At 41.2% G+C, this 27,713-nt stretch overlaps 1 protein-coding gene across 16 annotated transcripts in view; it reads right to left on the bottom strand.

The window, feature by feature from the left end:
* PFKFB2 (6-phosphofructo-2-kinase/fructose-2,6-biphosphatase 2) overlaps positions 1-27,713 on the bottom strand; it is a 49,592-nt gene that overhangs the window by 17,518 nt on the left and 4,361 nt on the right. For 5 of the 16 annotated variants that reach the window (XR_013174276.1, XR_013174272.1, XR_013174273.1 and 2 more), the window contains 13 exons: positions 25,161-25,286; positions 24,558-24,654; positions 24,054-24,120; positions 23,842-23,916; positions 23,417-23,473; positions 22,426-22,550; positions 19,758-19,965; positions 19,203-19,349; positions 18,318-18,422; positions 17,435-17,564; positions 16,620-16,682; positions 16,311-16,375; positions 15,489-15,680 (listed from right to left, as the gene is read on the bottom strand). Coding sequence is in view for 9 of the 16 variants with exons in the window: in XM_077157631.1 (XP_077013746.1) it covers positions 8,607-8,669; positions 15,489-15,680; positions 16,311-16,375; positions 16,620-16,682; positions 17,435-17,564; positions 18,318-18,422; positions 19,203-19,349; positions 19,758-19,965; positions 22,426-22,550; positions 23,417-23,473; positions 23,842-23,916; positions 24,054-24,120; positions 24,558-24,654; positions 25,161-25,286 (1,520 nt within the window). In the remaining 7 variants the exon portion in view is untranslated. Of the gene's footprint in view, positions 1-6,702; positions 8,670-13,692; positions 15,681-16,310; positions 16,376-16,619; positions 16,683-17,434; positions 17,565-18,317; positions 18,423-19,202; positions 19,350-19,757; positions 19,966-22,425; positions 22,551-23,416; positions 23,474-23,841; positions 23,917-24,053; positions 24,121-24,557; positions 24,655-25,160; positions 25,287-25,649; positions 27,629-27,713 lie in introns of those variants that run through there. The other 11 variants (XR_013174278.1, XM_077157631.1, XM_077157632.1 and 8 more) reach the window with 11 other exon arrangements.

Here is a 27,713-nt window from a genome sequence, read left to right as displayed (position 1 = left end):
TGTTGGTTTTATAACATTAATAGATGTAATATATATAACAATAATACCACAAATAGAGGGAAAAGAGAATTAAGCTATAGGAATAACATATATATATTATATATCGCTGGAAGTAAGCAAATATAAATCTGAAGCTCATTCTAATAAGTTAGGATGTTATGGTAAATCCTAGAGCAACTACTAAAACTATAACTCAAAATAACTGTGAAAAAATAATTAAAGAAATTTAAATGCTACAATAGAAAATAATCACTTGATGCAAAAGAAATTAGTAAAAGAGGAACAAAGGAATAAAGCACACATGGGACATATAGAAAACTATAAGTTAAATGGTAGATGCAAATGCATCTCTCTTAGTAGTGACATTACATGTGGATGGGTTAAACCATCCAATCAAAAGGCAAAGGTTGTCAGACTGGCTAAAATAAAAAAGGCAAGGTCCAACTATATGCTGTCAAAGGAAGCTTTAAATTTAAAAAGTACATTGAAAGTAAAAGGATGGAAGAAGATTATCACACAATCAGAAACCAGAGGAAAGCTGGAGTAGTCCTACTAATATCTGACAAAACAGACTTTAAAACAAACAAACAAAAAAATTCATGGAAGATAAGGAAGAACATTTTATAATGATAAAAGGGACAATTCATCAGGAATATATAATAATTATAAACATACATGTACCTAATAACAGAGCACCAAAATAAATGAAGCAAAACTGATGGAAACTAAGGGAGTATTGAAGCCTTCGATACACTACCAGCAACATTGTTTAGAACAACTAGACAGAAGAGCAAAATGAAAATAAAAGACTTAAACAACACTATAAACCAAGTAGACCAAACAGACATCTGTAGAACATGCCACCCAACAACAAAAAAAATATGTTCTTCTCAAGTGTACATGGAACATTTTCTAGGAGAGACCATATGTTAGGTCATAAAATAAACCTCAATAAGTTTTAAAGGATAGAAATAGTGCAAAGCATATTCTCAAGAATGGAATAAACTTAGAAATACACAGCAGGAAAAAATTGGGGAAACTCATAAAAGTGTGATGATTATACAACACACTCCTAACTAACCAACTGAGCAAAGAAGAAATCAAAAAGGAAACCAGAAAATACTTTTAAATGAATGAAAGTGAATACACAACATGTCAAAACACATGGAATGCAGCTAAAGTAGTACTTATAGGGAAATATATAGCTGTAAATACCTATATAAAGGAAGATGATCTCAAATCAATAACCTAATATTTCATCTTAAGATGCTGGGGGGAAAAAGGAAACTAACCATAAAGCAAGGAAATAATAAAGATTGGAGTGGAAAGTAGTGAACTACAGCATAGAAAAATAATAGAGAAAATCAATGAAACCAAAAGCTGGTTCTTTGAAAAGAATAACAAATTGACAATACTCTAGCTATACTGAACAAGAAAAATGAGAGAAGACTCAAATTTCTAAATCAGAACTAGAAAGGGCATTATTACTGACCTTATATAAAACTATTATAAGGAAATCTGTGAACAGTTATATGCAAATAACTTAGAGGAAGTGGACAAATTCCTAGAAAGACACAAACTACTGACTGACTCAAGAAGAAACAATCTGAATAGACCTATAACAAGCAAAGAAATTGAATTCATAATAGGAAAACTATTCACAAAGAAAATCTCAGCCCCAGAAACCTTTGCCACTCCATTCTACTAGACTTTAAAGAATTAATACCAATTCTTCACAAGCTCTTCCAATAAATAGAAGAGGCAAGAACATATTCCAATGAAGGTGGGGATGGGTAACAACTATAAGGTATAGGATTTCTTTTGGAAGTGACGAAAATGTTCTAAAATTGATTGTGGTGAAGGACACGTGATAATTTATGTCTTTCTCCCACACAAGACTAGTAATAACTCTTGAACAAAGATTGTGCCTTTGAATTAACTTTTTCTGCACCCCATGAAGCAAAGCAGAGTTCTCTGCTACATTAAGTAAAGCAGTGAAAAGGGCACAGTCAATCAGAAACTCTCTCACTGTCCTCAAAACCCGTATTGTTTATTTGTCATTTATTGCTTACTATCTATATGTTTCCTTCATATTTTGATCAACTAGTATTTGAGCTTCTAAAGTGCAAGCACCTTCTAAAACATCATTTTCAAAGTGTTACAAACATGGCACTCGTGGTAAATATGAAGAGAATACATGTCAAAGATTTTATTCAACTTACCAACTAATAAAGGAACAATTAAGATGCTAAAACTGATTCAAAGGAGAATTTGAGGAGCAGAATTTTATATAGTCAGTCAAAGGCATTCTGAAATGACTTATTCAATAGATGCAAAACTGGTTAATATTCTACAGAGTGAACAGCTGTAACATTTGGAATTAGTTTTTCTATCTGATGGAAATTAATTGCATTGCTATTGGACAAAATTACAAAATTCATTTGCTTGGCTTTGACCAGGAATCAGTTGCATTGTTCTTAGATAATAATCATTTGCATTCCTGTTTGCTGCAAATTAACCTCTGCTCCTACCATGTTGTAAAAAAGACCTAGTTAATAGAAAGTCAATCAAAATTGTATACCCCTTGGAATCGATAATTTCCAGAAAGTCTGCTAGACCATGCCCAATAAGCCACTGAAAAATTACTCCAGTAATCTCTTTTTGACTAGTTCCAAGTTTTGAATAGTATACTACCTGTCCCATTTCTTCAGAAATACGTGTTCCTCACAGTACTTTATAGAGAGGTACATACATAATGTTTGTACAATAAATACTGGATTTAAAAAGTGAAAGATAATTTGGTTTAGTCCTACGGGCATAAAATAGGACATGTATTACAAGAAACAATAACAAACAATTCTTCATTTCAGTGGCTTATTTTAGATTCAAAATTATTAGGATGTCAGCAAGGTACTAGGTAGCTTATACCTATAATAATAATAGTCTTATTATTTCTCCATGAATTGTATTACTATTCACACTAAATGAGAAATATAGAGAGAGAGGCACTAATTAACCCCACAAAGCTCAAGCCAGGTTTTGCTGTCAAATGAGTTAGAAGAAAACTTTATTTTCAGAGCCTTGAACATTAAGGACAGTTTGATCTATTCCTGATTGCTTCCTGAAGAACTAGGGTAATAGGTGAGATCATTGTATTGCTAGAATGCACAGACAGCAATTAGTGGAAGACGTCAGGAAGAGGGGAGGGGTAGAAATTCAAAGTTCAACAATGCCTGGGCTAGGGAAAGAGTTGTGGAAAGTTACACAAAGAGCAACTGTGAGATTTTAAGAGAATTGGGAAAAGATGATTTTAAGAAATTTTGTGGTGTTATGAATGAATTCCCTTCAGTCTTTTTCAAGATAACTAAGAAAAGATTTAAATTTCTTTTCCAAAAATTTTTAGCATTGGTTGGTGTTTCTTGAATGTGTCACCAAGAAAAAGTTTGGTCAGAAGAGTAGGCTTTGTGTTGATTACATGCAAATAAAATTAGTATAAATTTTTAAAAGGGCGAACAGTTCATGAAACATTGCAGAATAAATGCTGGTTATGAGCCAAGGCAGATAAGCACTATAGCAAGATTAGGGTCAAGACTAATGAAAAATACCACCCCTGAAGTCATGGCAGCATCAGTTACCAAATACTACTACGGCTAAAAATACTAGCGCTGCTATTTTTCCTCGAACTTGCTAGAAAGTCCCAATTACCTACTGAGGCAGGTTGTTATTTGATCCCCAGTATCCATACCACCCTTCTTCTTTGGTGATTCAATACCAATCATAACTGGCAAAAGACCACTTGGAATTGATAATTCAAAGCCAAAAACACCTCTAGCCTCCCTAGCAGTTGTATGTGGCCATTCGACTTAGATTTGGTCAGTGAGATATAAGCGTGTGTCACGTGCAACTTTTAGGAAATATCCTTACAGGGAATTGATGAAACTTTCTGGCCTTCCTCATTCCTGCTGGCTGGAACACAGACCTGATTTCTGAAGCTTGAGTAGCTACTTTGTACTATGAGGAAGAAGTCAACATGTTTTGAGGATGATGAGTTAATGTGACAGAAGGGACCTGCACCCCTGATGACTGTGGAGCCCCCATGCCATTCCTAGACTGCTGTACTAGTTAGGTCATGTGTCAACTTGGCCAGGTGTCAGTGCCCAGTTGTCTGGTCAGACAATCACTGGTCTATCTGTTGCTGTGAGGACATTTCAGGAACTTAAACAATGAGCGCATGGGTTGCATCCACAGTCAATTACATCTGCAGTCGGCTAAGGGGAGTTCTTTCTGCAGTGAGTGACACTTAATATAATCACCCGAAGGCTTTTAAAGGGAATTCAGAAGAGGGAATTTCTCTTTCTGCTACTGCCAGCCAGTCTCTTTGGGAGTTCCTTGAGGACCTTCATTGAAGCAGCCAGCTCAAAACCTACCCTACAGATTTTGCACTTACAACCCCACAGTTGCGTGAAACACTTTTATAAATCTCATATTTACAGATACTGCCTGTTCATTCTGTTTCTCTAGAGAACACTGCTTACTCCCAAATTTCATTGTAGGTGAGAGTAACTTCTGTCTTGTAAAATCCACTGTTATTTTGGGTTTGCTGACATCTTCAGCTGAACCCAGCTCCAATCTAAAACACTAATAAATACGAGAAAATCAGGGTCAAACAGAGTTTGAGTGAAATGACCCAGTGGTTTAAATTAGAAAAGAATGTTTAATAGATAGTAATTCATTCCCTGGAACTTTTCTCCACCCATCCACAAATTCTAAAAAGACGGGATGAGAGAGAACCAAGGAAGTAAAACTAACTGCAGATGATGAGACAAACTGATCACTAATGAAGGAGATATAAATGGATGAAAAACCTATTCTCTGAAAGCAGGCTGTATGCTTCGTGAAGGTTATTCAACTTTTTGAGGCTAGGCCCCATTAGATCTGGATGGGTGTCTATGCCTGTGAAATTATTTCCTTTAATTGCAAGCAGAAACTCACCTATAGAATCTCAACTGGTTCTCACAGCTTAGGTGTTGCCTACAACCAAAAAGGGTATTGAAATGCCCTTGAGACTTCAGAAGGGAGTAGTTGTTCTGCTGACAAAATGGTTGAAGTAATGCAGCTGAAACTGCCTTAAGGAGAATAAAAGAAAAAATATTTTAAAGTGTCTTGAAGTTTTAAAGAAAAGGAAGGTACTTACTCTAAATGGCCATAGTAATCCTATCTCATTGAAATCCACTCAATTTTTTTTAACATTTCACAGCATCTAGTAAAAGAGTGAGAATTTTAGTATCTCACATTCTCCTCCTCTGCTTAAAGAAGTTAATATCAAATGGAGATGTCATTTTCTTTCTTTCTACATGTCAAAGAAGGGGAATGGAGAAGGGGAATGATAGATCATCTAGCTTCTGAGTTCCTACCATCCCTGGGGTCCAGAAATGGGTTTCAGAAGGTCATGATCCCCCTAAAACTGTATACAAAATTTACGTGTAGGTAACTTTTGGGGGAGGAGAAACTCCTTAGCTTTTGCCGAGTTCTCAAATGAGCTCAAGATAATGAAGATAGTTTCACTCATAGAGACCACAAAGCATGGTGAGGGGTTATTGTCAGGCTACTATAAGAAGTGCCAGTGGGGTTGTCACCAAGGGCCAGTTAGTGAGCCTAAAGACAACCCTCCTTATAGGGGGTCCCCAGTGAAGATCTCCCCATCTAACACTGGCGCGTTCTCTCAATAGTCATTTTCCAATTTAGTAGGTTGCCAGAGATATTTAAAAATATGATGGTGTGTGTCTGCTGGGTCCTCACTGTTACAAATCTTACCATTTACTTTGTTCGGAGGTACTGGATTTGAAAATAACTGTGGCAGTGTTAAGGTATGTCATTTAGAGTACCCAGTAAGGGTCTTCTATCTGTATCTCAGTGAGAATGATCCCGGACAGGCCCAGCCTTCTACCAATGATGCTTGAGGGCTGAATAACACTTTTGCAAGAGATCTTTCAAAGGAAATTATATCCTTGAGCCCCTCATTATTATTGCTCTAGATATACTGCTAAAGCTCAATACATATATCAGTACTTAGACCACTACCTCTCACCTAATTTCAAAGTTGAAAATTCATAATCTTCATCCTAGCAGAGCCTTTGAAGTTACAGAATTTGGAAATGCTCTAATGTCACATTTACATTAAAGAGAATGCTCAAGTTTCTCTGTCATACACATTTACCTAACTATTATCTAACGATGGTTTGATCAGTGTCATTCATGAAGGAGAAGGCTGTAGGGAAGGAAGGGTTACAGACCTGCTGCTAACCGTCTCCTTTCCAATAATACACCCTAGAAAGAGGGCAAGGACTCTATTTTATTAATTGCCTGGCAACTAACAGATGGCCTTAAATACTTGCTAAATAAATTAATAAAACTCTAGCATCTGGTCAGTGCTTGGCAGTAAATTTCCCAGTGATACCATTCTGAAATGCTAATGAAACTTCATAAGGGCAGGAGTTACCAGTTAAACCAAAAAATAACCAATAGGAAACATATACACAATCTAATAATTTGAGCATCATTTTAAAGAAGCTAGTTTCAAGGTTGTTTTGGACAATGTTCTAATATTCTGTGTATGTGTAATGTACCAAATGTTATTTTCTTTTGCATGTGATTTAAAAAGTTCACTACAATTTACTTAAAATAACTTTTATTGCATTTTCTTTTTACAAAAGCAATACATATTATTTGCATTCTTGAGCATGATTTTATTATATCCATGAGATAAAACTTCTCTCCAGAGATACATATCTCTTAGCTTATTCTTATAAAATAAAAATCAATGAGGAAAAAAAAGCACTCCAAAGAAATCCACTGTGACTTGACACAGTAACCTTTGTAGAAGTCAGATATCTACATTCTAGAAATTTAACTTAAGGTAATACTGTTGTAATTAAACTTAAAAACTCAAACTATCTAAGTTTCTGCCCCAAAACTGACACACAAATAACATTACATTGTGATTAAATACATGCAAACACTAATATGGAAACTTTTTTTAAAAATAACTTTCGTGGATGGAATAAATAGCTAGACAAAAACATTATCTGGTAATCAAAAGACAGTGTATTTAGATGCAGAAAGAAATCTGCATCACAAGAAAAAAAATCATTACAGTACAGCATGGAACAAGCAGTCAGATGAAAATCATCTGCCACAGAACAGAATAAAGAGCCTTTCTAAAGGCTGCTTTGTGCGTATAAAATAAGCTTTTAATTGCCGATTGCTGAACTGCCTGCAGCTCAGTTCATCACATCTTAAGATATAGGGCACTACAGAGCCCTACATCATCTACAGTATAAAAGAACCAGTTGGGGAAAGGTTCACCCCATTACTTTTCTTGCTACTCCCTCTTTTGCCAGTAAGTGTGCCTCTAAGTGAGAGGGAAAATAATTATTTTTTAAAGCCAAAAACTTACTATTCTTTAAAAAAAAAGAGTTTGCTTATATTATATAATATCTTTTGGGGGTTGCACACCCTCCTTCAGAAGTAGTGAACATTTGACAATCACTGATATAGGGAATAGTTATTCTGCTTCCGTTTAATGGAAACCAAATGACGATGCATTGAGGGTTTAACTCTCCCTTATTCCACAAATATTTTACACAAGAGGCTAGCTGACCACAATAATGACAACTGAGAGTCACAGCCACTGCTTTCTTAGAGATCACATCGATGGCAGACCCGACAGCTGTTTTGAAGCCAAAAGAAATCTCTGGTAGAGTTGATTCCCAAGGAAACTTCTTTACTTGTTCATGTGATATAAATGGCACCCTACTTTTCTTCCAGCACTCATTCCCAACTACCCAGGGAAATTTATTAGCCTCTTCAGCTATGAGAGGCACACTAGATCAGGTAGAAAATATAGTAGCTACAAAAGAGAACTGAGAAGATGGGTAGCCACTTTGGGGTGTCTTGCAGTCACATGCTGCCCTCTAGGGACCTCGAAAAAAAAACTTTTTCTAAATGAAAATGTTGCTACTGCTCTTCCTTTGCTAAAAGAGAAGTTTTAGGGACTGAATCTCTCAGATAACCACCATCCACCTGGTGAATCTGTCTCTGGTTTCCAATGAGGCAAAAGGTGACTGCTCTCATGAGTATACTGGACTCCAGCCTGCTTGCCTAGAATGAATGCAGAGTAGAGACCAGCCCTCACCCCACAGAGAAGGCTTTCTGGAATTCAGGCCTCTAACTTGGAAACCAGTAAATGAGGTACATTTGCACTCCGAGCAAAGAATAACCAACCAGGATGCAGACTGTCACAAGTGGGATAGTAAATGCCTAAACAGACTAGATCGACCAACTTGGGCCAAACCCAGCAAAGATAATAAAAACAAATTCCTTCAGGCTGATAAAGGTTTCGAGGCACAGGGAAGTTTTCTCGGTGTCACTGATATTCCCTTTAGGCATTTGGGGAAGAAAGGTGGTAACTTTTTCCAGACCTCATTCTGGTGGGCCCAAGTGTCCAATCCCCACTCAACTTCCCGTTCTAGCCCCTGTGGCGCTGATGTCCCAACTTTTGGTAGGTCCCAGTCCCCCGGAGAGGTCTGGCCTCAGCCTCCACATCATCAGCACTGCAGCAGGAGGGGCGCCGAGGTGGAGTGCCTCTGCATGGCCAGCCCAGCCTCTGCCTAGGAGCCAGAGAGGAAGAGAAACAAAGCCATCACACTACTGCCAAACAACCAATAAAGAAAAGAAGAGGAGAATCCCTCCCACCACCCTCTCCACCACTCCCTCAAGTCCCCACATGCCCATGGTCACACATGTGCATGGACACACGTGTGTGCTTATAACCACACATTTGCTCTGGGGAGTCAGACAAGCTCTAACGACAGAGTCACAGGCTTCTTTCCCTGAGAAGGGACCAGGTGCTCCTTTCAGACCTGGATGCGAAGCTACAAAGCTGTAGGAGGCAGAAACTGTAGGGATTCCTGTGGTAAAAGAAGCGCATGTAGACTACATCAGTCAAAAGCCCATGCAAGAAAAGTGACATTGCAATCAGGTGCTACTAGGCTTCTGGGGAAGGTCCCTCCTGTTTACAGTTGTCCCAGTCCTTTCTGAAAGCAGTCATCATAGCAACTTCTTCCCACGAACTGTGACTTAATGCTTTACCTTGTGAGAAATTCTTTCCCTAGTACAGTGTTTTCCAAATGTTAAGTGTGCGTAAGATTTACCTGGTGGCTCTGTTAAAATAAGATTCTGTTTTAGCAGGTCTGGAATGGGGCTGGAGATTGTGAATTTTTGAGAAGCTCTTGGTAAAAGTAACAAGGAATAAGGAATGAGAAGGATAGAGCTATTCTGTAACTCCTGTCCCAGAAGAAGCAAAATGCCATTTTATACCATTGGTTATATCTATAGAAACAAGATCATTTTTGTAGAAGGAATAGCCCATTAATTCTAAGATGTCTCCAAAGTTTTTTTTTTTTACAACGGATAACTTGAGTTCCATGTTGCCACTGTGAATTCTAACATGCTGTGGTCATATGCAGTCTTTCGATACACAAAAACCTCTACTGGGGCAGGCCATGGCGGCTCAGCAGACAGAATTCTCGCCTGCTGTGCCAGAGACCCAGATTCGATTCCCAGTGCCTGCCCATGCAAAAAAAAAAAACACCTCAACTGAAGATTCTTCCCATCATGTCCTTCCCACCTTTCCCAGAAGGTGGCGGAAGAGAGTCATGCCTACACCGAGGATGCCCATCACACTGGGAAACGCGCTTTGGCTGTCTGAGGATCAGCGACTGTGCTGCATGAGGCAAAGTTTTGGAGGACAGGAGTGGGTGGGAAACAATACAACTCGAAACTCAAAACAAAAAAACCAGAAGCCTTCTGATAGGTTCAAATTACTCAGCAATTTTATTTACCCATTCTATACACACACACAAAAACACATTTCAAATACAGTTAGAGACACTTCATGTGGATCTGAGTAGCAGATCGTGTAAATGTTGCCAGATTAAATCAGAATGCTGTTAAAGACTTAACTTAGTTCCTTCTTTCAACAGAGCTGTGCCTAGGAAATCTGCAGAACTCTTTTCCTTGGCTTTCAATCTCAGCTCATTCTCATTAACCAAGTAATGCTCAGTCCCACTCCACTCCCCTCCAAACTGCATGGTTTATGATCAGTCCTTTGCTTTTGCCACAGCAAAACCATCACTATATCAGAATATGCTGATCTTGGTATTTTGACACAATTTTAAAAATACAGAAAGCAATTCAGATACAAAAACATTGAAGAGGTAAATATTGGTCACAGATCTGCAGTGAAAGGTATACTGGAAAGAAAACTTCTGTTGACTCTTAAAATCATTTTTTAATGCAAAATTTCCTTTGCATTTGTATTTATTAGATTAGGAATAAAAGCCAAATGTATGGCAAACTAAAAACAGCAGTATTATTTCACAGAACACAACGCTCTTTAATAGGGAAAGCACATGGAAGATTTGGAAACAGTGAATGTGAAATCCTGCCTAGAAGTAGATTGCATGAGACAGTTTCAAGTAGAGGTAACAATTTCAGGCTTTGAACAGGCAGTGCCTTAGCTGAGTTCACAAACTACCATATAAGCGATGTACAGCCTTCTCCTTTTACAAAATGATGAGAATTTGGCCATTACTCTGAAAGAAATGTCTACTAAAAACCTTAATGTACATTATTTCCTCCTAAAAAAAAAGTGGAGTGTTTAGTTTCTGTCTTTGTAGGACACATGCTACAGACAGAATTATAATAACGTACACACACTACCAATCAGCACAAACGGAAAACAGGCAGACTGTCAGCATACAGACTGTACCAGAACTTGTCAATCAGTCAGTATATAGACATTAGCAGTCTGTCAGCCAGTCAGTACACAAACCCTGCTAGAGTCTGTCAGTCAGTCAGTATAGAGACTCTACTAAAGACGGTGTTCTCGATACTAAGAGTCTAATTTAAAGTCCTAGATAGATTTCTGATATCTTGTCACCCCTAGCAGAAGTCAGAGATCTAACCTGCCAATGTTGCAACCTGGCTCAATTGTTACGTATTTTAAAAATAAGAATATTTAAAAATACAAACAAGTTAAAATGCATACTGAAAAAGCAGCATAAATTTATCAAATTTCCTTACAATATCCAACACAGCTTCTGAGCTTGACAAAGACAATGGAATGTGGACAAGATTTCATAACCCAGATTTAGTTCTTCCAATTATTGGACACTTTTTCCTTTGTCCCTTGGCTACCCCAAGTGCCAATGAGTTTCTCTGGAACTTGAAACTCCTGCTCACAGACAAACCACAAGGCAGATTTATTTCCAAGCAGTCATATCATATGATTAACCTCCCATGAGAAACCCAAGCATTCAGACTAGGGGTACAAATATATTATCCCTAACTCTAACTTCCTGCAAAATAGACAAAAAAAAAAAAAAACCCAAAATCCTGATAAAATAATACAGTGCAGAACCCTTTGCGCAATGCATGCTCTTAAAAGATTTTCTTATACTGCTTTCCAACTTATTGTAAAAACAAAACAAAGACAGTATAACTAAATTAGAGCAAAATTACGCTTTGGGGCTGAGCAGATAGGAATAGAAGTGCATTCTTCTTTAAATTTGCTTTAAATTCCTCCTCAAGTTTGTCAAAAAATTCCTCATTCAGCTCTGAAGCAAAGAAAAGACTATAAAGTGACTTGCCTTTCCCCATTTTATACCAATGAATTAAACGCTAGAATCTTCACCTATTTCTCTCAGAATAAAACTTATAGCTTCAGCAAAGGGTATTCTGGAGTCCATCCTTTCTTTGTATTGGTTGTGATATGGACACAATCATAGTAATGTGTAATTACTACCAATTAGTTCAGTAATAAGAAAAGGCAAAGAGGACAGGAGAAAAAAGATGGGAAATAGGACTTTTCTGGAAGCAAGGGCTCGAGTCCATGCTACATTCTTCTGGCTTCTTCCTGCTTAATCTTCTCTCAAGGGATCTCACTCTAAAAACTGAAGGATGTTGACACTCTTGTTGTCAAGTTCCAATGTGTCAAGCCCTACCTGAGGATAATAAGACCACCTCAGGCTCTCTGGGGGATTAACACCGGGCAAGAGTGGACAATGAAGAAATAATCAGCATGCTGAGAGAGAGAATCGACATTTCAGTGGCCTATCTCTAAAACTAGGGTTCATAACAGAGCAGCACAATGCTATCTCACATGAGAATTCCTCTCTCGCTGTGGTAGTAGGTTCAGTGTCAACTTGGCCAGGTGATGGCGCCTAGTTTTGTTGCTGTAGACTTGAATCATTAGCATGTGAAACTCATCTACCTCTGACTACATCTGCAGGGGCTAAGCGGAGTGTGCCTTCTGCAATGAGTGATGTTTAACTTAATTAGCTGGAGACTTAAAAGAGAGAAGTCAGAAGAGAGCTCAGTGCAGCACAGCCCAAGATGCTCAGGATCAGCACTGGCAGCTCAGCCCGGACATTTGGAGATGCAGAAAGGAATTGCCCCAGGGAAAGCTACTGGAACCCAGAGGCCCACGGAGAAGGCCAGCAGACATCATCCTGTGCCTCCCGATGTAACAGAGAACCTCAGGTGAAGGCTAGCTGCCTTTCCTCTAAAGAAATGTAAGTTTTTAACTGAATAAATTCCCTTGTATTAAAAGCCAGTCCATCTCTGGCATGTTGCATTCTGGCAACTTTGGCAGACTACAACACTCACTAAGAGAAGGTACAGCCCACATCCAAAGTTCTTGGATTGAAGTGTTCCCTATTCTCTTCAATGAGCTCTGAATTACCCTCACCTCATAGCAAGAGACAGAACTGAATGCCCACTTTTGACAAAGATGCCACCAGCCAAGCAAAGCTACACGAAGCAAATGAAAGTGCCATTCATACGTCCTATACAACTTCTCATTCTCACAAGAGAGGGGGCCATTCCCATCTCCCAATTCTTTGAGTCTCTTGGTTAGAGGACAATAGAAAAGTCAGGAGAATCAATATGTTCTTCACCCCAAAATCAACACTTGTAGACTCAGTGTGCTACTCTTTTGCAAGTGTGTGCTTGTTATAGATTATAAGCCCTGCCTGTAAAATAACCTCCTTTCAGGCAAGGGCCTTTTCTTCTACATTTTTTTTATCCTTCCCCCACCACAACTCCCACCCAGCCCAAAACCCCACAAAGACACTAAATACACATTATGAAATGTGTGGCTAAGCAGTAATATCCACTTTCTTTAAGTCTTGGACACAATTTGGAGCAGAATCTCTCCAATCTGACTTTGGAAATGGGCTGTGGTATCCTCTTAAGGATAAAAAAATAAAGGACTCAAGCTCAGGGATCGGTTACCTGGATTGACAACCTCTATCATCCTACAGGTTTTATTCCAGTAACTCTCTCCAGGGTGCTTAAATTCCCAGCTCTTATCCAAGGGCATTTATTTAATTTAGTGATTTGTCCCACATCACACTGCAACATGAAGGATTAAAGATGGGCTTAGGACCTACAATGACTCTCTGAAACATAGTAACTTGCCTTCTAAGGAGTTATTTTGATTAATACTGTGATTTGCTCAAACATCTAACTCCAGAGAACTGTCCTTTCAGAACCATGAGGAAGTCAGAATTCCTAATGACAGCCTATACTTCCTACCAAGTAAGTACTTCCTGTCCAAGTAAGTACCGTCCCAATATTTTTAACACAACTTCATAAAATGAAGTCTGGGGTATGACTCAGAATCATCACAAAAGTTATTTGCACACATACATATCCAGATCTGACACCCAGAGATTCTGAGTCAATGCACCTTAGTGGACCCAGGCATGCGTAGGTTTCAGAAATGCTACAGAAGATTCTAATGAATGCTCCTAGATGAGAACCACAACATACCATATTCTATTAGCAAAACAAAACACAAACACCCTGGCACATAGCTAACTTGTTCTAACTGGTTACCTCTAAAAGATGAGCTAGTTTATAACTTTATAGTGGGGAATCACCTCTCTCTTAAAATCTCATGAGAACTTTAGACTTGCTCTCCCCAAAACATGTATATTTTGCATACAAAATGGGAATGGGAGGGTAGGCTGAGTAATCGTAGACAATCCAGGATTTAAGAATTCTTGTTCTCAACATTTCCTGCTTAACCCCCACAGAGAAAATGAAAGGACAGGGTGATAGATAAGGGCCAAAAGAGAAGGAAATAAATACAAAGAGTCAAGAACCAGCCCCCACAGGGTCCCAAGGACAAAGTGATGGACTGCTCTGGGGTGTTTCTCCTTATGAACAAAAGAATACCCCAATAGTAAGGATCAAATGCATCACCATGCTTTTCCATATTTGGGGGGCAAAAACTGTGCTTGCATACTTATTTTATGTTTTTATTTAAGAAGGAGAGTATGCTGAAAATTACTTGAAAATAATAAGCAGCTTTCACCTAGAACAATTCAAATATCAGTGGTGACTTTTGAATCTAGCGCTGTCCTTTCAAATAGCACAGAGGTCACTGCCTTTGGCAGGAAATGGCTATGGTTGGCAAAGCCTCTGGGAGCTACTAGAGAAAAGATCTCACTGCCCTATAACAGCCTTATAAGAGCTGGAGAACGCCCTACCCTCCTAAACCCTGTTCCATCACAGCTGAAAAAGTAGATACCAGGCTCTTCATGTGAGAAAAAAAAAAAAAACAAACAAAATATTTCCCACATACTTAGAGTCAGCTTCCCCCAGAACAAGAAAGACATAGGATCATTTCCCTGAAGGAAGCAAGAGTTATGTCCGCTTGCATGCCCCCTGAGCATTCTGTGGGTGTTCTGTAGCCTGGGTTAGCTCTTGTAGGACTTAGCTTGAGAGGAAGGGAGAGAGAAAGGGAAGGCTCTCCCAAAATGCAGACCCATGTAGGCCCACTGCAGGGAGCATTATCAGAGCCTAGTCTTCTTTCTTGCCAACCTCCCCTTCCTTCCCAGACAGGTACCACAATGCCATGCAATTCACTGGATAATCTATAAGGGAAGATGAAAGGGGGAAGAAAGCAGGAAAGTAAGGACTGTGGGTAAAATACACATTAAAGAGAAAGTTGAATCAACAATGAACTTACGTTCCTTTACCCCACTTCCCATTTCACCCACACAAGGACATTAGTGATTAGACAGAAGGAATACAAAGAAGAACCAATGTAAGTGTACGGGGAATGCTTAGCCTCTGCCACAGCCACATCGATCACCCCAGGGGAGTGTGTCCCTTTTCCTCCTCCAAACCAACCCCCATTGGAAGACCTGTCCTAAAAGACCCAACTCGCCCTGGGTGGGGAGATGTTCCAAATGGACAATAGCTAAAGTAGGTCTGGAAACACATGGCCTTTCATTCTATGTTAGGATTAATGGCAGGAGCAGGGGAAGAGGGGTAGGTTGGAAGTTAAATGATTCTTTGGTGATTAGTGACAAGGGCAGGAGGCCAGGTTGGAAGGAAACACACGGTTACACCACCGGAATGCTGACTTGGGTCTTCGGCTGGTCAGCCCCTTCTTGTATGTCCAGGGCACGGAGAGGGCTGAGGGGCTTGAGGGGCCGGCTCCCAACACTGTAATTTCTTGGACGCCTTATTGTATCCGAACTGGACAGAGGCGTAAAGCTGTTCCTTCTCATCCTTACAGGGGTTTGGTTCTTGGGGAAGTTGTTCTGATTGGAAATGGAGGGACACCACAGAAATGAAAGCCAAGCCAAAAGCTTACTCATCAACGTTAAATAATGCTTATAATGACAATTGCTTCCCTCACTCATGCTCCTCTGTAGGCAGGGTCTCTCATAAGACATGGGGCATGGCCTGGTCTCCTAGCCCCAGGAAGCTAAAATGGTTGCAGAGGGAGATGCTCATTGAGTGAGCACCATACTCCAAAGCAGTAAACAAGCCCAGAGTAAAGAAGTGTCTTATTTAAGATCATACAGATAACCAGGGGCAAACCTAGGAATAAATATAAACCTCCTGACTCCACCTTAGAGGATTTCTTGATCCTACTTTTTAATGGGAGAGTTTCTGGGGTGGGGGTGGTGTATGGGGACTGCACTTCCACTTCAATCAATCACTTTCCATATTTAATTGGAATTCCAGGAGGCTCCGTGAGGCTAGGACTCATGAAACCAGTGCTAACTTAAAAATAATAATTCTAATAGCTCTTCCTTTTGAAAGTACATAGGATATTAGTTCTGGATTTGTTTTCCTTTTATACATGAAAGAAACCCCAGTCTCTTGATGCCAAAGGTTCAAGGTGGCAGGGAATCTGGCATGTTCATCCTTGGGAAAATACTTACGGTTGGCTTGTCACGATGAGTGTTCACAGCCTCCACATTGAGTTTAATTGTTTCTACTTTGCACCCTGAGAAAATAGAGGGAAGAGAAGAAGGCTTTAGGAAAAAAGTCAGGGAAAAATTCCTTAGCTTTATTTTTGGGAAAGCAAACCATAAAACATGTCACTTCTTTCAAAATGGATGGTACCAATTGAACGTCCCTGGCATATTGGGTGGTGAAGCTGAACTTTCTAGATACACTTCAAAGAAAATTGAAATATTCTGACCTTCCTTAATTCCCACCTCCTGGCCAGCTCCTAAGCTCATAGTTACCGTAGGCCACAGGAGTAAGTTTGAAGATGGTATGGAGAGGGCACCTCAAGTATGGTAGCTCATCTGAAAGCAGAAAGATAAGGGGAGGGAAGGTTCTTAGTATTATGGAGTAAGGTCAAGTTAGTAGAAGACAGAATCTAAGAAGCTTATAATGAATTTTCTTTACACTGACTACCATCTAGAGTTGTGTAACTCCTCCCCAAGCTCCTAAACAATTATCAACCCAGCTATGAAAGAAGCTATCCAAGCTACTAAATGGCAAGGGAAGGAAATAAGTCCATTTTAGATCTTTCATGCAAGAAAAACAGGAATAATGGCAGTAGCCAGGGCTCTATGGAAATGAAAATTGCGGCCCACCTGCATACAGCAGAGGTCAACTGCAGGCTGCCAAGCAGCTCAGGTATATCAAGAAGGGAAGGTAAATACCAGGAAAGACAGCAGCACTTTCTAGTTTTCCACCCAGAAACAACTGCCCTCCTCTGAATCCAAAGGATGAAGGCACTTCTAAGATTCCATTCTTCTAGTGGCCAAAGTAACAAGCTGGGAATGTTAAACCACTTTTCTGTTGCTGCCAGGAGTGCCAGCCCAATGCTGGTCCTATAGCCAAGCAGGACTAAGGAGCTCCATCAACGGCCATGCACCACCGGGGCTTTTGTATTAGCAGAACAAACGTGGCAAGTGCATGATTCAGTGGCTGCTGGGAGCCCCACACAGCTGCCTGAGAATGTACTCCAATATGATCGGAAAAGGGGAAAGTCTGGTTGCCAGGGATCCTGGTGCCACCCCAAATCCAAATCCCCTTCTCTCAAATGCACCTGCACTTTTATCCAAGAAGTAGGCCAGAAGGCAGCGCATAACAGCCTGGTGGGTGATAACGAGGACATTGCCCTGGCGTTCCAGCTCCATGATGACAGGCTCCAGCCGCTGTACCAGGTCCTGGTACGACTGCGGGGACAAATGGGACAGGCTGGTCGGAGGCCAGGCTCAAGCTGGCAGCTGACTTGGTGGCTGGGTCCCAGAGTCAACAGGCACTTCCCCTTTTTTCCTAGCTGGCTTTCTTCCTGGAAGCCCAGCGACTTTGTGTCGCCTGCTAAGTGCCTCCAACCCTGGCCTCTCTTGAGAATATTGAGACCTTTCAACAGCAAGACTCAGACCAAACAGGTCAAGAACAGAAGGTCTGGTTTTAGTCTCCCACAGATTAACAGTCAGTGTGTAAGGCAGCAAGGGGATCCCAGGAGTTTCCCTGGACCTCTGTGGTTCTATTTTATTTACTTTTGCTTTACATATCCTTAACATATGAAACTACTTAGACCAGATAACAGCCTAAAGCATTAAAGATGGTAGGGAAATAAATTGTATGTCATATATTTACTCAGTGACTATACCTATTTGGGTGTGAGTGAGATTGAGGGAGTGGGATGAAAAGAAATGAAGACCATGTGGATTCTACAACGTACTCAATGCAGAGGAAATCTTCCTTGAAACTTGTCACTCTTTTTCTCTGGAGATCATAACGAACTAAGGAAGCATTTGACTGGCTACACCAAATTAAATACAGTATGACCCAAAGACAGGAGGATCAACTAAATGGCCCCAGATCATTCCTTTCTAGTCTCCCAGATCTCATTCAATTCTTCCCCCCAAATTAAAGCTGACTCCCAAGCAAAGGGCTGGGTGGTCTTATGAGGAGAGTCTCACCTCCCCACCAGGATACCGATACAGGTATTTCTCTTGATCTCGAAGGGCAAACTCTTCTGGGTACTGCTTCTCGATCTCTGCATAAGTCATCTCCTCGCACACACCCTGCAAGGAGCCACACTGGCTTGAAGATGTAGACTGGCCAACAGCAGTCCTATCCCAAATAATTAAAAAGACCTTGAAAACTACTAGCTTTTAGTATGTGCCAGGCATGGTGCTGAGGCCTTTTTCATATTGCAACTGACTGGGCAGGGTGTCTGGGCTTAAAGGGTGAGGGCTACTGCAGGGGGAGGGGACAGCTTCTCCACCTGAAGCTGCCACTTTCTCCAACTAGTGTGGGAGGACTTAAAGGTCACACAAAAAGGTCTTTTTAACAGGATAAAAAGAGCAGGAGGGAAAATTGAATGGACTGGAGAACTTTTGCAGAAGGGAAATATAAGGGGGGGTCAGAAGAAGGGGGAAGAAATGCCTTCTTTTGTTCTCAAGGTCAGAGAAAGTCAAGAAAAATTTCGGAAAGGGCTTTCACAGAGTAGCTCTCCAAGTGGTCTGAGCAGAAATTAAAGAAGTGAGTAGACAGCTACTTCTGTTTCCCAGGAAGAAAATGTACAAAGGAACAAAATGAAACCTTGGTAGTCTCACCCTACTCAGGAGCCGGGGTGCCTCACTAGCACAAGTGCTCAGACAAGCGGGGAAGCTCTAACTGCGAGTGCAATTATCCCCACTTCCGTCCCCCATCCCTGAACTGGTCATAGATTCAGCTTCCTCAAAGTTTCAATTTTGTGGTTCCAGTTTTCCAGGTAAAACTCCCAAATTGTGACTTGTAAGAGTTCCTGCCTGAACAGGAGATTCTAATTGGTTTTTTAGCCCTTCGCGCTTCCTACTCACAGCATCGATCTCATTCAGAATCTTCCACTGCTCATAGGTCACCCCCAGGGATTCGGCAGTCTGGATGGTCCTCTTCAACTGGCTTGTCCACACTTTGAGATCCACCATCTCTTGTTCCTCCAGAAACTTCTTTAGAGCTTGAGCAAACTGGCGTTTGAACATAAAAATTAAAAAAAGAAACAAAACACACATATACACATGACTGCTAACTCTGCTTTTAAAGGATGATGTGTGTGGCCATGGTCAGAATCTGTAAAGTGCCACATAGTTACTATAAACTTAAGAGGAAATGATTCAACTGGAGCACCCTGTAATGCATTAAGGATACAAGTAGTGCCCAGTAAATATTTGATGGCTGAATGATCACAGCATAAATGGTTCTAAATTATCTGGATATCTATAGAGTTAAAATCAGTGAGCAAGAAAACATTTTTCTCACACTTGCTTGAATATCTGAAACCAGTCTAAACCCAAATGGGACTGAAGGAAACAGGAAGGGAGTAAGCGATGACCTTCACCATGCCAGGCATGCCAGCCTGCAGGCCAGCTACTCACCTGCTTCCCCCGCACTGAGAGTCCAGAGTCACCCCCAATCTTCCCCAAGATATTGAACTCGCTCTCTCCGTGCCGACAAAGGTAAATGGTGCGGGGCTGGACGTGGATGTTCATGAGGTAGTAGACGATCTTGCTCTGGATATAGTCTTGGACTCTGTTCACTAAAAATCGCTGGCCCACATTTATTACCTTGATGAAAGAAAGATCCCTGGAACAGAGGAGGAAAAAAAGTCCCCTAGATATGAAAATCTGAGGATAACAAAAAAGGGAAGATTTCTATAATCACTTGCAGGCTCTTAGCAGCTGTTTCTCTTTCTTCTGTCATATCCCCATTCATCAGAATCAAATTGTAAGAAATGAAATTACCCCTCAGAACTAAGATCAAGTGAAAATTCCTAAACTTTTATTGGTCAGTACCATTTCCCAAGTGCTTCTTTTGTGCCATGCAAGGTAGATAAATATGATAAACAGAATTCAAGTTTCCAATTAGGGGCTAGATAAGATGACCTGAAGATTTCGATAACCCCGAAATGTGGTGGGAAACACAACACTCATCTCAGGTGGTCAAGGCAGAGCCAAAATATGGTACCACCAGTGATGCAGTGAAGGAAGGAGGTGTGTGGTTGTTTAAGCTGTAGGTACCTAAGAAAAAAATGTACTTAAATCCATTCCTGTGAGTGTAAACCCACTATAAATAGGATATTTTGATGAGGCTACTTCAGTTAAAGTGTGACCCATCTCATTCAGGATGGGACTTAATCTATTGCTGAAGTCCTTTACAAACAGAATAAAGAGAGAGAGAACATACCACATAAGTTAGAAACTGAAATCAACAAAACCCAGAAGAGAAGGGAGAGACCAGCAGATGCCACCATGTGTCTTGCCATGTGATAGAGGAGCCAAGGATTGTTAGCAGCCGGTCTTCAGAAAAAGTGTCGCCTTGAAGATGCTTCGATTTGGACATTTTCCCAGACTCTAACCACAAGCTAATGAATTCCCATTGCTTAAGCCCAACACATTTCACGGTATCTGTTCTAAGCAGCCTAGGAAACTAAAACTAAACTAAAGAAGCCTAGGAAACTAAAACTAAAGGTGGCAAAGCTACCCCATGCACTCCCTGCATCTACGTCATAAAGCTTTTCTCAAAGGCACTGGCATATATTATTTACTTGGTGGCCATCATTTAATTTTTCTCATTATAAAAGTAATAAGTGGGGGGGGGGGAGGCGGGACACGGTGGCTCAGCAGGCAGAGTTCTCGCCTACCATGCCAGCCAGAGACCTGGGTTTGATTCCCGGTGCCGGCCCACGCAAAAAAAATAATAATAATAATAATAAGTGGGTACATGGGTGGTTCAGTGGTAGAATGCTTGCCTACCATGTGGGAGACCCTGGTTCAATTAGCAGCCCATACAACACTCCCCCCACCCCCAAAAAAGTAATAAGTGCTTATTAACAAAACAATTTTTTAAAAGGTAGAAAAATAGAAATAAAAACCACCCATAATCCTACCACTGGAGATAACCTCTAAATGCTATACATAATATATACATATTATTGCAGGATTTTTTTTAAATAAAGAACTTTGGGCTAACTGAAGAATATACTACCATGCCACATCTAGGGCAATGGTTTTCAAACTCTATATTAAGGGAACACTTACAAATAGTAGAATTCTGGGCAACCCACCTGAAGGAACTAAAAGACTCAGAACATGAAGCAAACCCCTGCAGGTGTTTTAACAGTGTGTCATGCACATTTGTCTTGCCATTTGCTTGCCCTGAAGAAGTGTATCCTTATGTGAATAATGCTGTTAATGGCCCCATCTGTGTTTTCACAAGGCCGTGTTCTCACAGGTTTCCATGTGCACACCATTTCTTTGGCATGGGTTTGACATTTTGCCATGGCTCTTACACCTATGTAACCTGTTTATTCTTATTCTATACCACGTTGCTGGTAGATACTGCCATAGTGATAATGGGTAGCATTTATTAGATTCCCCTGAGCCAGGCATGTTCCCTGACAGGTACTAAATATTATATATAACAAGGTACATAATATTATATATTATGTAGTATATAATAGCTCATATGTATTATAATATGTAATATATTACATATTATATTAATACTTGAGTGTGTGTTACACAATAAACTTGAAATATTGATCAAAACCTGGTGACACATCTCTGGGGCTTGGCCTGCCACATCTTAGTTTGGAACTACGTGTCTAGAGCAGTGGTTCTCAATAATGAGGAGGGGGCTAATTCTGTCCCCCAAGGGACATTTGGCAATGTCTGGAGACATTTTGGTTATCACAAACGGAAGCTGATACCGGCATCTGGTGGGCAGAGGAGGGCTGCTGCTGAAAATCCTACAATGCAGAGGACCTATCACAACAAAGAGCTATCTGACCCCAAATGTCAATGGGCCAAAGTTGAGAAATCTTGTTCTAAATATTAGAGAAGAATTGATGGTAAAAAACACTTCAGTGTTCAAGTATAGTATGCAACCCACATAAAAGCCACACAATCCCTACCTTTTTGATCTTAAACATGCAAACATTATAGGTCTGAACTGTCAGAAGGAAGTTTGGGACAGAGGAAGAAAGCCTCTTCCCAGATGTCCCCTGCCTCCCCCAATCCTTCAAGCCATCACCTCAAACCTTACTTGTCATAATTGTCTGGGTCAAGGGGCTGATAAGTGACTTTGTAGCACTCGATCCTCTTCAGGAAGTCCTCCATCACATTCTCCCTGTTCCTTTCAGGATAGTCAGGGCTCGATACCTTTACCTCCTGAAATCATGGGAAGAAAACAAGCGCTTCATTAGAGGTGTGCCCTCAGTACCCTCCCACAAATAGCCACTGCTAAAAAAAGAAAAATCAGAAGACCACAAAAGTGGCCTTTGATTGGCGTGTTGGCCTTTCTTTGAGTACTTCCTCTCTCGCCCCGTGACCTTGGCAACTAAGAATGGAAAGACAACTGGGAAGTCATGTGCCTGTTCCTGGCCAAAAGACAGAGGCAGTCACATAGCTGAAGCTGCTCTGGAGCCTCAATGTCTTCATGTATCTTCCTGGGAAAACAGGAGATACAAATTTCTCCCATTCCCACTATGAATAGGGTGCTTGACCTGATGCATGCCTGACTTGAACCAAATGCCTCTTCCTTGGATGATCCCAAGTTCCTAAGTTGCTGGGAGACCACTACCATGATACCATGCACAGGTGTCTACACAGCACAGCACATCAAATAAGGACTGTCTTATTCCATGACCCCACAGGGCACAAAGAACTCAATGCAGAGAGTGCTGAGCAGATGACATTCGTATAAAGCAGTCCTTAGAGGCAAGGAAGATTCTGATGTAGCCTAAGAACATACCTAGATCTCACCACCCAACTAATATCCAAATCACCTAGCCAGGACTCCTACAATGCAAGCCTTGTCATCTGCTCAGCAGCTAGTTCTTATTTTATTCCTCAGCCTCATTTACTTCTCGCAAGAAGAAATGAAAGAACAATAGAAAGGCAGATAGAAAAGATCACTTTGTGATGTTAAACATGTCTATTTCTTTTCTTCCTTTACCCAGTTGATCCCACTACCACCATACACACAAAAAGGAGGTGGTATGTGGGGGGTGGGGTGTAGGGGGGTTGTCACCCACCAGGATGTTGGCAGCAATGACATCAGGATCATCACAGACAGATTCCACAAAGAATACCTGGCCAGGGAAGAGAAGGCAATGACAAACAAGTCAAAAATGGCCAGGCTAATTAAGAGCACATGCTCACACCTACCCCACCCCAGCCACCACATTGCCCAGGATTTTCTTCATGAAAGTGGCCTTCAAGACCTACTCATTTCAAAATAGTTCTTACCACATCCCCAGGGCCTCAAACATACAGGCTAAGGGTCTGAGAAAGGACCTGAAAGAAAATACTCAAGATTGGGGGTATGCTCCAAGAGAAGAGAATCAGATCATCTGATCCTGTCCTCATCCACCAAAGTCAAACAGATCCACCCCCTTTCCCATCCTTACTCTCTACCTCCACTCGTCACTTTACCCTCAAGATGGGCATCAGATCCTACCTTAAAGGAATTCTCCTTGGCAAAGTTCAAAATCATGTCCCTCCTCTCCCGGGTGGTATTGGTAGCATCAAACACCTGAGAAGACAGCATGCAAGGTAGATGAGTGGGGACAGAGATATGGGATCCCATCAAGGCAAACCTAAGGTGGGTGTGAGTAGCCAGGCTTCTGAAAGGGTGGGGACCAAGAAGGGGAAGAAGCAGGTAAGGCTCACCGCAATCTGCCCACTCTCCTCAGTGAGATACGCCTTAACGTCTTCCAGTGCCACCAGAGCACACTGTCTGCCATGAGAGCAAACGAAGTCAGCAAGAGGAGTGGGACATTACAGGGCATGGTCGTAACCAGAGACATGAACAGGTGGATTACTACAGGAGTCACATTCTTTCCCACTTAGTCTTTTCCACTGGTCATAATTTTTCCCTGACTGGACCTTTAGTTTCCCACTGAGGTTTTTAAACCTTTCTATATGCCTCACCCTACCCCCTTCTACCCCAATGCAAATATCTTATCTCTCTTTAGGCTTAACCTACAAGCTTACAAGCCCTCCCTGAGCCCTGTCTTATACCTGCCTACAACCAAGGTGACCAGCCTATCAGATAACTTTCACTTAAAATCCCCACAAAATGTTTACTGAAAAAAAAATATCCCTGCCATATCCAGTCTCATGACGGCAGAGACAGAGTTGACCCAGAGGTCAGGTCTAAAGAACACGACTCACTTGCGGATCTTCATGGCCTCCTCGTTGTCGTGCCGGAAGAAGTCATAGGACTTATAGGACTTGACTGCTTCACGCCGATACACTCCAAGATTGAACACTGCAGGGAACCCCCAAACCCTTCAGCAGTGAAGCAATACAATACAATGGCCCCACGAGGGAGGATTTCTCGGCCTAGTGTCAGGACAGCCAAGGGATTGGGAGAAAAAAGCACCATGGTATGGATTCAGTCCCAGTTTCCTAGACCTTGAACTAGTCTTCAGCTGTCTGACTTTCAATTTTCTCTGCCACCATGTCTATTTCAGAGGGTTACTGCTAGGATCAGATAAAATGATACATATATTCAAGTGCTTTGAAAATGTGAAGCCCTATACTCATTTTATTTTTAATGCTTCTCTCAGAGGCATACCTAAAAACTGGACCAATCTGCCCAGGCCAGGAGGAAGCAAGTCTGGGAATAGGGTATAAATCTAGCAAATTGAGAAGCAACCACTTTTTTTTCCAGGGGCAAAATGTAACCTTGGTGCCAGAGAGAGCAAGTCTCGCAGAGGCCTGTAAGGCCCAGGAACTGATCACTCCCCTTCCTAATCAGTGACTTGTACCTACCTTTTGTGGGTACCCCAATCCAGTTGAGATAGCGGGTGAGTTTCTTAGACACATAGGTCTTGCCCCGGGCTGGCAAGCCAATCATAACGATGAGAGTTGGGGAGTTGGTCATGTATGAGGCCCATGCTAGAGGAAAAAGGGACAGAATAGAACTAAATGATCAGGGGGCCTATTCAGTTGCATGTACTGGGCTAGAAACGTCATGGTCATTTTTTCCTTTAAGCCTCATAAATCTGTGGGGAAAGGACCCAGGAAGCTGGGAAGGCAAACTAGGAAGATATCTGGTGGACCCTACTGAAACAGAGTTAAAGGGACCTGAAGACTTCCAGAACATCTCTTTTCCACATGTCTGAGGTCATCACAGAGGTACCCAAGGTGGAAAGGGGGCAAAAGGGGTAGGGGTTAGAAAGAAAGTAACAAATTACTTTCCTTAATATAAAAATGCCTAGCGACACAAGAATGATAAAGCTATAAAGGAAAGACTTTTACCTAGAGATTCTACCAGGGCAGAACTGAGCTAACTCCTATGATAAATCCAGCAAAGTTTCTATCCTGAAGATTCCATCCATCTCTTCATAGCCAAGGACAAGAATTAGTTTGTTCATTGCAAAAAAAAAAAACCTTGCCTCAAGCTGCTTTGGCCTTTGTACTTACGCCACAATTTCCTCTTTCAGTCAGAATTTCTTAACCATGGTAACATTCAGACTACAGGAAAGCCTACTTGCTCCAGTTTCTCAACAGACCTCAAGAAACTTCATGGTAGAGTTGGCCCACCCAGGCATCATGGCCAGCCTGTCCCAGTAGCACATATAAAGGTAAGACAATACAGTTTAGAAGCAGGAACAGTCATTATTCTATCCCTCCTCAGTGGACATAATTCAGGAATGCTCAGTGAGATATGCTTCACTGGACAAGAAGGTATAAACGATGCTCAAGGGTCAAAGACTTGCCTAATGACACATAATGGGTCAAGGGTAGAGCTAAGACTCAAATCCAGATCTTGGACTTCTTCAGCACCTTTTCTCCATAAAAACAGGCCATGACCCCTCACTTGCTTGCTCACAGGAGGTGCCTTCTTTCTACTCATCCTGTTACAGGGTGATAGTGGGAGAAGAAACGGCACTGCTGCCAGCCACTTTCACTGTGCCAAAACCCATACTGAGATTACCTGGGGGGGCTCAGATTCTGCCAGGCAACTATGAAGGAAGATCCTGCACCACTTGTTAGAGGCTGCCTGCAAGTTATTGCTCTCCTCTGCCCTGGGACAAGGTGACCCTATAAGACCCTATAAGAAAAGTGGGCAGAAGGGCCTGGTAGAGAACAAACATCAGAGGGAAGAGAGTTTTCTAAGGGCATCTGACAAGACGTACTAGGCAGCCAAAGAGTGTGGCCTTAGTGGTAAGGGAGGGGTAATGCCCCGATTGGGGATCAGAGGGCTTAGCTTTAGTTCTTTACCCACTATGTACATGAAAAATTCCTGGGCCCAGGCAGTATGTTGTACTCAGGGTGATTTTCATCCCTATCCAAATAGGGAACCCAAAGGCACAGCAAATGCCATCTTGCAGCCTCAACTGGCATTAATCCCTGATCTCTGACCCCTCAGGGGCAGATATATCTGCATGGGACCCAGCTGCCTCATTATAGGTAGTAAAATCCCCCTGAGTCTTCACTTTTTCCAGCTCAGTGCCATACTCTTCTCAATCTCCCTTGATTTGGCTCATTTACCTGCACCACATCTAGACATGCTTTGTCCACACCTTCCAGTCCATTAGGCATTTCCCCCCAAAGATTCTGTTACCCTCCTTAAAGCATGAAATGAGCTGATTTGGAGAGGGAACCAGCTGTTCCATATTTACCAAGCTGGACAGAGAGGGCTAAGAATACACCAGCTACCAAGGGCTACCAAGGACTCTCCACAGTGCCTACAGCAGTTTATCTCCCACCCCTTCTCTTAGCACACCCCTGCACAGGCAACCAGCACTTCTCTTTTACTGGAGTATAAAACAAAACCACACTTCCTATTTCAAATTGCCAAATAGGCAAAACTAGGAAAACTGTCTTGCCGGTTAAAAAAAACAAAACCACCCCTACCTCCTTAACTTATAGTAGATACTTCACGAGATTGATTTCAGAAACAATGTAACACCTTCCTTGACATACAATGGAAAGCTGTTTTCACAACCAAGGTTTTCTTCCATTATTTTTTCTAAATAGGTTCCACATTTCAAAATATGCTGCCCATTAAAGTGCATTTCATTAGCAATTATTTGATTTTTTTCATCAGAAATCATTAAACGACCAATTATTTCCTGATGCTTGACTAACAGGCATGAAATAACCAAGTTCATGACTATAGCCTAATACTAAGAAAGCTGATGTTTCAGTTAAGCGGTGCAGCTATAGCTGATAATGCTCAATTTTCATCAAACATTTTGAAATATTACAAACAGCTTATAGCGAGCCTGCCCTGCCAAAATAAATAAATAAGAACAGCTTATAATATAGAACTTTTTTGGAGAGCAAATCAGTAAAACTGAGCAACATTCCAAATAT

Source organism: Tamandua tetradactyla, chromosome 4, assembly GCF_023851605.1.
Source record: "Tamandua tetradactyla isolate mTamTet1 chromosome 4, mTamTet1.pri, whole genome shotgun sequence".
In the NCBI taxonomy this organism is placed as follows: domain Eukaryota; kingdom Metazoa; phylum Chordata; class Mammalia; order Pilosa; family Myrmecophagidae; genus Tamandua; species Tamandua tetradactyla.
The sequence above is the reverse complement of the archived record's forward strand: the minus strand, read 5'-3'. Positions and strand labels throughout refer to the sequence as shown.